General features: G+C 36.0%; 3 protein-coding genes across 3 annotated transcripts; 2 read left to right on the forward strand and 1 right to left on the reverse strand.

Moving 5' to 3' along the window:
* The first annotated feature begins 270 nt into the window (after positions 1-270).
* On the forward strand, positions 271-3291 carry LOC132252653 (serine/threonine-protein phosphatase 7 long form homolog). Its single transcript, XM_059737014.1, has 9 exons — positions 271-731; positions 939-1106; positions 1476-1544; positions 1636-1693; positions 1771-1890; positions 1989-2594; positions 2682-2828; positions 2922-3047; positions 3140-3291. Coding segments are annotated over exons 2-7 (966 nt in total). The 5' UTR covers positions 271-731; positions 939-1104; the 3' UTR covers positions 2793-2828; positions 2922-3047; positions 3140-3291.
* Positions 3292-3787: 496 nt separating this feature from the next.
* On the forward strand, positions 3788-4961 carry LOC132253843 (uncharacterized). Its single transcript, XM_059737095.1, has 5 exons — positions 3788-4166; positions 4245-4337; positions 4416-4508; positions 4631-4771; positions 4851-4961. Exons 1-5 carry the CDS (start codon positions 4158-4160, stop codon positions 4959-4961), a joined length of 447 nt encoding a protein of 148 aa, XP_059593078.1. The 5' UTR covers positions 3788-4157.
* A 2130-nt stretch (positions 4962-7091) lies between these two features.
* Positions 7092-9473, reverse strand: LOC132253844 (protein FAR1-RELATED SEQUENCE 5-like). Its single transcript, XM_059737096.1, has 3 exons — positions 8079-9473; positions 7458-7916; positions 7092-7175 (listed from the first exon to the last, which is right to left on the reverse strand). Exons 1-3 carry the CDS (start codon positions 9471-9473, stop codon positions 7092-7094), a joined length of 1938 nt encoding a protein of 645 aa, XP_059593079.1.
* Between the last annotated feature and the right edge of the window lie 1420 nt (positions 9474-10893).

Here is a 10893-nt window from a genome sequence, read left to right on the forward strand (position 1 = left end):
ATATATATATATATATATATATATATATATATAGGGAAAATCTACAATACCTCCTTCAGTACCATGCCTCCATTTTTTTTCATCCATTGGATGAAAATGATTAAATCTCAGCCATCCAAAATGAAAAAAAATTCAAAAAAAAATTCTCCTGGGTACCTTCCCCTCCGGTTCCCCCCATCTCTCCTCCTTTTTCCCTTTCCCCCCCCCCCCTAATTTGCTGTCTTGCTCTCTTCCCAAGCCAACTTCCTCAGCTCACCCGTTTTCCGCCCCTCCATAGCTGGGTGTCTCGCGCATCCTCCATAGCCGACTTCCTCAGCTCACCCATTTGCCGACTTCCTCATCTTTGTTTGCCGACTTCCTCCATAGCTCACCCATTTCCCACTGTCATCTTTGTTTTCTCTCCCTTTTCCCGTTTTTCTCTCCAGTGATTGTCCACAGCTGGGTGAAGACCACGGTCGGCTTCAACCGGGCCAACCTCTTCGAGGCCGACGTCGCAGACCTTATCAAAGACGTCTCCACAGCTAGGTGGAGACCACCTTCGCCGTCAGCCGGGATCAAAGACGTCTTCACAGGTGGGTGGAGACCACCATTGCCGTGAACCGGGCCAACCTCCTCCAAGTCGACGTCTTGACCTCATCAAAGAAGTCTCCCTCAAGGAGCGCGAGCTCAGGATTGTGGGCGAGGTCAGTGCCAAGATCCGAGTCTTAGACTTCATTTCTCCCGATGTCCAGGTCAGCTATTTTTTCTGCTAGATTCTTCTTCTCGAAGATTTTATGTAAATTTTCTGAATTTTTGCTTTCTCTCCCCCCTACCCCTGCATTTTTTCACAAGGAGAATTTCTGTTCTTTCACACGGAGAATTTTAGTGGAATCTTCATAACCCATGTGTTTTCTTCATATTTTATATTTTGTTTAAGAGGTGTAAGGGGGTGTTTTTAGGTTCTAAATTTAATGGTTTAAAAACCCGAATTGAAGACGTAGCTGGAAGAAGAAGAAGAGGACGTGTAGTACTAAGGAAAAGAAAGCTGAGAATGACACAATTGTTTGTTACTCAAAAGGCGCTTGTATCCTAATTATTTGGCGAGTTCTATATAAAGGGAAAAAAATGTGAGTAGTAATTATGTGTTTTACAATATTATGTCCATTATATTTCATGTTTTTTGTTAGATTTATGGATTGATTACATTATAGAAAAAGAGTGTGGTTAGATTATTGAACATTGAAAAAAATTTGTATGTTAATTTTGTCATCATTTTAAATGTAAAGATATTTAGGGAGGATGTTGTAGTTGTAGTTGTAATGGTATTTGTATTTTAATTGGCATTTGGTTGGTTGTAGTAAGATATAAAAATAAAATTTATTGAAATGTGAAAAAAAACTTATGTTGAGATAATGTGGTGGTGAAAGCATGTTTGATTTATTATATTTGAAATCATATTATAAAAATTGACTTAAATGCTTTGATTTAATTTTTAGGAGCGAATGCGATGGTCTTGAAGTTATTAGAAATCCAAAGAGGCCTATCGGCGCTTGGATACATTACTAGTAAGGGAAAATAGAAATATGTAAAATAATATGTTTTTTAATTTATTTTTTGTGGTTGTTATTGTTAAATTTGTTTGAAATTGTTTTGTAGTAACGATCAATTAGCCATGATGAAAGAGAAGGACAAAGGAGTGAAGATAAATGATGATGTAAGGAGTAATTTTGCTACGTCTAATATAATTACATTTTAACATTAGAATTTAAATTATGTGACCAATTACTGTAGTTGAGGAAACAATTGGGCAAGAAGTGGAATGCACTTTCAAAAGTAGAAAAAGAAAATTTCATGGCAAAGTCCAAAGAAAGTTCAAAACAATATTCACTTCAAAAGGGTGTGGTTCCAAAGGTAATTTTTATTTGTAATGAATATTTAATTTCTTTACTTATGTATTTGTTGGAAATTATATTAATGTAAACATGTTTGATGTTTGTGTATCTTTTCAGTTATATCTTCAGACTCGATGCTCCCCCGAGCGAGTTATTAGAGTGATTGAAAATTTAGAACCAAAGCAAAAGGCAGCCATAGAAGAAATAGGATTTGGTAGCCTCTTGCAACTTCGATGTAGGAAAATAGATCATGGGTTATGTCTTTGGTTGATAAATAGTTTTAATCCGAACACTTATATGTTACAGTTGTATAATACTTGTATCAAATTATCCCCCATTGATGTTGAATTTATTATGGGATTGAGGGCAAGAGGGTTAAAGATTGGCATGAACAAAGATGTTGGTCATAAGAATGATTTATGTAAAAAATATTGTGATAAAAAAGGGCGATTGCCATTAGTGATGTTAGAAAATCAAATTAGGGAGGATAAAGAGGGTGGAAACGATTTTAAAGTTCGTTTTGTATTATTTGTGTTGGGTGCATTATTGTGCCCAACAATGAAGCTTTTTGTGAATCGCTCTTTCTTACATATTGTGGAAGACATCGATTCAATAAAGAAGATGAATTGGGCAGAATTTGTGTTGTCCTATCTTGTGCACGGGATTGAAGAGTTTAAGAAGAAACAACAAAGTGGGGTTTGCGGTTGCTTATTGTTTTTAATGGTAATTAATTTACATCATAGTGAAATACGATTTTGTTTTAATATAATTTATGAACTAACTATATATCTATGTCAAATATACTCGTAGTTATTCTACCACGAGCATATATCCTTTGAAGAGAAATTCCTACCGCTATATACTCGACCTTCTCCTCGGATTACTGCTTGGGGAGATGATGAAGTCTTGGACAGGAAATGAAGATTGAAAAAACTTGGTGGATATGCAAATGAGGATGTAAGTTATAGTTTTGAAAGTCTTTTACTATTGATTTAAGTTTTTAGTGATTTAAAATCTGATATGTATTATATTTTGATGAATATATTATAGCTCAAAATATGGGTGATAGAAAATGAGATAAGGGATTGCGTTGATGGAAATGCAACGACAATGGCGAGTGAGAATGAGGACGATGAGAAATTTGTATCCAATCTAAACAAAGATGTTATTAAACGAGTAAGTGTTTTACAATATTCATCGTGACTATCTATATTAGCATTGAACCTTTGTATTATGATGTTATTAATCACGTTCGTATATATCACTAGGTTGATGGTGGGAAGTTAATGGAGATGGATAAAACCTTTCAACAATTAAAGACACATCTACTTGATATGGCTTATGGTGCAAGTAGTAGTAGTTGTGATAAAATTTTGGCTAAATTTGAGGAGAATTATACTCAAGTGAAAGGTCTCTTCCTTAGGTCAAGTGGAAAACCTTTGAGAATGCACGAGGAAGGAACGAAGAATGACATGCTCTCATGCGAGAGAAGTTTGGAAGATACGAACAATATGAATGTGAATGAACATTATCTTCACACTTTGTCAAATGAGAAGTTATGCACCGAAGACTTTAATGAAAAGAATGAAGATGCATGTGCTACATCAATTGAAGTGCATATCATTCCAGACGAAAATGAAAATATCTTACCACTTCCAATCAAAAGGAGTAGAAGAGATTATGGAAAGGTATGTATCATATAAAAGAAAAAATTATTTTCTTTACAACTACTTAACCATTACATAGTAAATAGATGTATATTACTGACATTTTCCATATTAGGAACCACTACGAGCACTATGCTGTTATCCTAATCATGTCATGAAAACACGTTCATCAAGGGAGAGGAAACCAAGTAAATTCAAGGTCTCCCCGTTTGTACAGAAATCAAGGAAGATGGTAAAATGTGAAGCATCAGAGGTATAATACAAATAGTTTAATATCATTGTTCTTATTTTTTGATACTTAACATATGTAGTTAATAATTATGTCTTGTTTTCGAATTAGTCAATCCCCATGTCCATTCGTGAAGACGTGGTGGATACTCAATCATTCAATGTACTTCAATCTCTTGTCGCTGATTATGTTTTCAATAAAGCGTTGTCAAAAAGGTTTGTCGCGTCTAGAACATTCATAGATGTGTTGTTACAATTTTTGCCTTCATATGCTTCCAATTTACTGAAGTTTGTTTGAACATATTATTATTTTAGTGAGCTTCTTGTTGACTTTGGTCATGAACATGGAGTTCGTGGAGATTTTGCATGCTTACGTCCTAGACAAAATTTGATGGATGTTGTAAGTACCTACTTCATTTATATCAAATGCATCCTATATTAGTTAAATAAATTTATTGAAGTTATTGTTCAACAACAGGTAATAAATTTAGAAGCCTCAAAGCTAAATTATTTTGAAAGACAATTCATAGGCATACGAAGTATAAGATGCTATCTTCCCACGACATTTTCAGTAAGCTCATATTTCTCTTGTTGTTTACTTACATATTAAGTACAATATAGTAATGTTCGTATTATGTTTTCTTATTAGCAAATGATTTTGTGCGGGAATCCTCATCATTTTTTCGATAGAAAAACATCCATCGTTAGTAAGTACATTAGTGAATTCGATGATTGCGAGAAGGTTAGTAATTATTTCTAATGTTTAATTGCATATATGAAATTTAGAATAGATATTGTTTTCACCTATAATATAGTAGATTTTTTTTGCCCCAACTCATATATATTGTTTTTCTAACTTTACAGCTATTTATTCCAATGCATGACGAATGCCCTGGTCATTGGTATCTGTGCGTCCTTGACTTCAAAAACTCTCATACCCAAATTTTGGACTCATTACGATCGAAGAATCGAGACAAGTTCCGGTTTCAGAGTGTCAAAACAGTGGTATGCTTTCATGTTTATATTTTTCTTCTATTCTATTTTTTCCTCTTCCATATTTATTAACACTTTCATAATAAATTAGGTTGAATTTTGTCAAACGTTCTTCAAACTATCTGACATAGGGAAAGATGTCTTCCAATTCTCCATTGATTGGCCTCCTTCGATTCCGAGCCAAGAGAATGGGTTAGTATGAATACATAACTCACATTACTATTCTTTTCCTGAGGTATAATTAGACAACCATTGAATAAGTTGTTTTGCTTTTCTTTTCTCTTTCTTAGGTGGGACTGTGGAGTGCATGTCATTAGACATATGCAGAGATTCAAAAATGGTGATCCGATGACGAGCTCCGACTTTTGTAATTCTATGAAAATACGTCGAGAAATAGCATGTGATTTAGTTTTACACGAGGGAAATAGAGAAAAACAAACCATTGTGGCTATTGTTTGTACAAAGACGTCGACACGAGCAATGAAAAAATTATTATTATGATATTTTTTATTTTTCAAATATTTATCATTTCCATATCCACATATCGTCATGTTTATTGGGAAGTTGTGAGCTTCGATGACCATACATTATTAATGATTAAGTCCATTTTATTTCAATATCCAAATACTCTTCTTTCAATATGGTCGTCAAAATGAAATTGTAATATATTGGTATCATTCATGTTCGACATGTGTGATTTTGTACGATCTTTAACCTAATCAGATCTGTAAATATTCATTTATCTATACTAACAATATATAGTTAGTACATTACTACACTGGCTGACGAATGCCGTTCAACCGGTAAGAACCAGTCCAACGATTTATCTATGTCCATTTTTCATAGGCATACGCATTATTCGTACCGGTTGAGAACATTCGTCATATTTTCAGTTGTGGATAGTGGTTGATCAATGAAGAAATTGTCTCAACCGGTTGACGATTGATTTGACCAGTGGGAACTGTTTGACAAATATAGGAAATTGGTTGAGGTTCATGTTTTTTTAACCAGTGGCAACCGGGTGAAGATGGGCATCAACCGGTTGCGTATATTGTTAGCCAACTTAAACCGGGCGAGGACGGCCAGTACCGGTCGACCGGTTTGGCACAACCGGTTGAGCACCCGGTCGAGGCATTATTTACCAGTGGCTACCGGATGAGGATTTTCCTCGACCGGTTGAGTAAAATCCTCATCCGGTAGCCACTGGTCACAAAATTCCTCAACCGGTTGATGGCCATTTGCTCAACCGGTTGAGGAATTGTTTAACCAGTACCTACCGGTTGATGAATTTTCTCAACCGGTTGAGTAAAATCCTCATCCGGTAGGTACTGGTTAAAAAAAGCCTAAACCGGTTGAATATATGGCGATCAACCGGTTGAGGCATTTTTCCCAGTAGCAACTGGTGACAAAAATCCTCAACCGGTTGATGGCCATTTGCTCAACCGGTTGCGGCTTTTTTAACCAGTACCTACCGGTTGAGGAATTGTCTCAACCGGTTGAGGACTTTTCTCAACCGGTTGAGGAAAATCCTCATCCGGTAGCCACTGGTTAAAAATGCCTCAACCGGTTGAGGAATTTCCTCAACCGGTTGCCTCCTGCAATGCAATTGTGCACAAAAAGGGTATGCTATGAGTTGTACTAATAACTTTTCACTATGGAAACATTCGACAATGTACCATTAAGTTCAATTATAAGGTTTGAAATTGATGGAAACTGGCATTACAATTTACCTAACTACGATTTACCCATTTTCAATAAAATCACTACATTTACCTATTTCATGTGAATTACATCATATTGATTACTTTCCTATAGTTAACTCATAACCACCTAATTGTCAAACTTTAACCACAATTGAATTTAATTAATTCCGCATAATTAACCGTTTTTTTCGACATGATATAAATGAATCGGTTTCTCCATTTACCAATCATTTTATCCCTTGTTATCAATTAAATTATAAATGTAGAGGATATTGCATTCTATCAATCAACTTGACTCTTGATCAAAATTCAAACTTTTCATTAAATAGTTAAGTTAAAAGTACACATTAGTGGAAGTGATAACGTCAACTAATATAAATACTGATTTAATACCTACCATCCCTTACTCCGCTAAGGAATAAAAAAAAAGGTTGCATATCCTTTTCATTTGGATATTTGTTTGGATCCCCACCTTCACATGGTGTTGACATACTTTGTTCATGTTGCTGCACTCCTGCTATCTGCACATGCACATTTCATTGTTTTTTTCAGCTACCCAATTCCATTCCAATTAATTAAACTTAATCATTAAATAATGCATATCTAAAATTTTTGTCAAAAGTGTTTCTTCATTCTGATCTTACATTATTAAGTTCACCCCAATCTATGTACATGTCAGATGGGTCATTCGGCAACCGCTCCCCTAACATTCCCTGCATGTTTCAATAATTAAGTGTTGTCAATTATTATTGAATTATATGTTATCAATGTTTGGAAATTATATAGCAAGCCTATTGTACATACATGTAAGGTTGAAAAAATGTCAACTGATGAATTTGTTGAAGGCATCATTTCCCTTTGAATGTCACCTTGGGAAGACAAATTAGTTTCCTCCTACGTATTCATAATGCCATCAAAACAATTATGTTAGTCATTTATGTTAGCACACCTACAAAAATTAATCTTAGGGGCAATTTGTATTGAATATGACATACCATATAACCCGGCTGAGCATTTTGAGGGATTGTAGCTTGTGGACACTTTCGAATTGTGTGACCCACTCTTTTACAACGACTGCATCGTCTTCCCTTTTGAACATTCATTGCCACTTTGCCTGGATTCCCTTTAGTCTTCACAATATTTGGATCACGAACTTGGTTAGTACCTGTCGCTCCATCTGATGCTATTTTCTTCCCTTTCAAATTATAGTTATAGAGTTCCTCCATTCTCGCCGTCAAATTTTTTATTTCATTTTTGGCCTCTATAAATGAAGATGACGTATCTGACGCAAAGTAGGAGAGCTTGTTGCACATCGAACTCAATGAACCATATCGTACAAACCGCTCCATGTTGTTATCCGTCTCATTCACTGGTACTGATCTTGTATAAACCTTTGCTAACTTTGTCCACCTCTTCATAATACATGACTGAGGAATCTCTTCCAAATGCTCCACCTTCATAACCACCACCATATGGCAACATGGGATCCCAATTGACTCAAACATCATGCATGAGCATTTTAATGTTACAATATCCGGGCAAAATTGTACTTCCCAATTTAAGTTCGGGTGTCTAAACTTAGATAATGTGTATGCCCGCATTGAATGATCACTTACAACTCCAACCACAAAGAATAACTCAGCATTTTTCATCTCCTCACGAAATTTAAGGAAAGATTCTTTTGTGTATACCGTCGCAGCATGATTTTCAAGTATGGCTAGTTTGGTTGAAAGCACGGGTGAAGAATTGTTCGACTCGAACTCTGCCTTTGCCTCGTTTTGCCGTATTCTCAGTATGGCTCTATCAAATTGTTGTACAAACTCATACAGTCGCAAGCGAATTTTTAAGAATCTATTTAGATATGCATTCATACTCTCACACCTTTGTGTGGTTCTCATCCCTCCAAAGAAATTTCCACGTAAATACGCCTCTGCCCATCTTTTACGTTTCCCATATATCTCGGTCACCCAACGATTCTCATTAAGTCCCAAATTTGCAACCATTTCATGCCAAACCTTTTCGAATTCTTCTTCATTCCCATGCATGAACATGCACCTTGCAAATATGCTTGAGAAGTCCTTAATATGCACATTCGTGAATGCATTTCGTTGCAAATGCCATGAACACAATCGATGACACGTATCAGGTAATACTTTTTTAATTGCCTTACGCATAGCTTTATCCCCATCGGTTACAACAGATATGGGTCTCTTATTCATCATTGCTTCAAGAAATGTCTCCAACACCCATTCATATGTCCCAACACTTTCATCTATCAATAACGCACAACCAAATACAACAGTTTGATGGTGATGATTAACACCGACCAACACTACTAGAGGCTTTTTATAGGCATTTGTCCTATAGGTTGTGTCAAATGCTAGGACATCTCCAAAACACGCATAATCCATTCGAGCAGTTGAATCAGCCCAAAACAAATTTGCTAGTCGACTTTCTTCATCAATGTTGAATTTATAAAAAAATGAAGAATCCATTTCTGCCTTTCCACACAAATAAGCCAATGCCGCTTCTGCATCACCGTCTTTAATTTCACTTCTACGCATTGCATCAACGTGATTGTATATATCTTTTTGTGTGAAACCGACGTGCTCATGTCCCCCTGATTGTTTTACCATATAGTCCATAATTTGTGTGGTTTTAACACCTACTTTACGCAAACCATCAACTTGTGCCTTATCGGGATTACTTATTGTTCGATGAGACCGAAGGAATTGTGTGTTGATAGCATCGACCAAATTATGATTATGATCTCCTATAAATTCCTTTACAATCCACTTTCCATCTTTCCTATTCAAGCCTACACGAAATGCAGCTTCACATCCAACCCTAGTCAATGATCGTGGCTCACGCTGTCGCTTGTCATTTTCAATAAACTTTGTCGCTCGCTGCCCTTCTCTAGAACACACCCACTTTCGAGATATTATATCTCCATTCTTGTCTCGCTTCAAATCATCTTTTCGAATACTAAATCCGGCTACTCTAGCTAACATGTTTTAAAATGTTTCAGCCTCATCTATGCGATCGAATTGCAATTTGTAGACTTCTTCATCTGAAATACCCTTCAACACCTTCTGTTTCAAACCGTTTCCACCCATGTCGTAAGTGCCACCGATAAATGCATCGTCATTGACGACGTCCTCCTCCTTCACTTCAAACTCCCGTTTGATTGTTTTCTCCTTCACCGATTGCATCATCTACATTACATAAATAAGGTTAAAAAATTCCCAACAAATTCACCGGATGCATTTTGGTGGTGTTCACAACATTTTTAAGTCTCTACCGGTTGAGAATATTCATCGACCGGTCGTAGTAATCCGGTCGACCGGATGTGGACTTTATAAACCAGTAGCTACCGGATCATGAATTTCGTCACCCGGTTGAGGAAATTCCTCAATTGGTTGAAACAGTTGATCAACCGGTTGAAACCAGATGATCAACCGGTTGAGGAATTTGCTCAACCGGTTGAGGAATTTTCTCAACCGGTTGAGGGAATGGCTCAACCGGGTGTGTATTTTTTAAACCAGTTGCTACCGGTTGAGGTATTTTCTCAACCGGTTGAGAAATTCCTCATCCGGTATTCACTGTTTTAATATTTAAACCGATTAGCTAATTGTTTCTTTTCGTTGTTGATTTCATTAAGGCCTTCATTCCTTATCAAAACGTTATAATGTTGCCCTATTTAGGCATACTATGTTAACAAAATTTCCAACCTTAATCTTAGTTGCCATCTTCAAGGAGTTTGTCAGTCACAATAATTAATACCTCTCATCCACTTTCTTTAAAATAACACGGAAACATGGATCGGTTTAGGCTAAAAGAACACATAAACAATTAGCCTAAGGAGGTTGCCCTATTTAGGCTAATTGCTTTTGGGTACACCGCCATACTTATTCCAAACTTACCCCATATTGGGAGTCAATAATACACATTTCTTAAGGTTGATTCTCTCTTTTTAAGTCATTTGAATAGTATTACCCTATAATTTTGATGATGTTGTGATTTTTACAGCCAACATTACTCACTTATATTAACTAAATTAATCTCAACTGTTCAACAGATCACTGATGCATATTACTAACAATGTGCTTTAGACAATCAAAATCCAAACTCTTTAACATCAATACATACCATTTAAAAATCACTATTAGGTTTTCGAAATATTCCCCCATCCATTTCAAAGATGAATGCATTAAGCTAAAAAAATGTATTATGGCTTTGTTTACCTATTATTTATTGAGTTAAAGATCATACCGTTAAAATGGAAGGTCTAAGTGTGATGCAGCTTGAGCTGAAGATTCGTCTTCTGGATGTTTTTTGTGACCTGTTCTCCAACAACTAGCAGCCCTCGTTCAGATGCTAAGGTTCTTACAATACTAAAACTCCCCCAAATATATACTAAGATATGTATGT

Source organism: Vitis vinifera, chromosome 5, assembly GCF_030704535.1.
Source record: "Vitis vinifera cultivar Pinot Noir 40024 chromosome 5, ASM3070453v1".
NCBI classification, from domain to species: Eukaryota; Viridiplantae; Streptophyta; class Magnoliopsida; order Vitales; family Vitaceae; genus Vitis; species Vitis vinifera.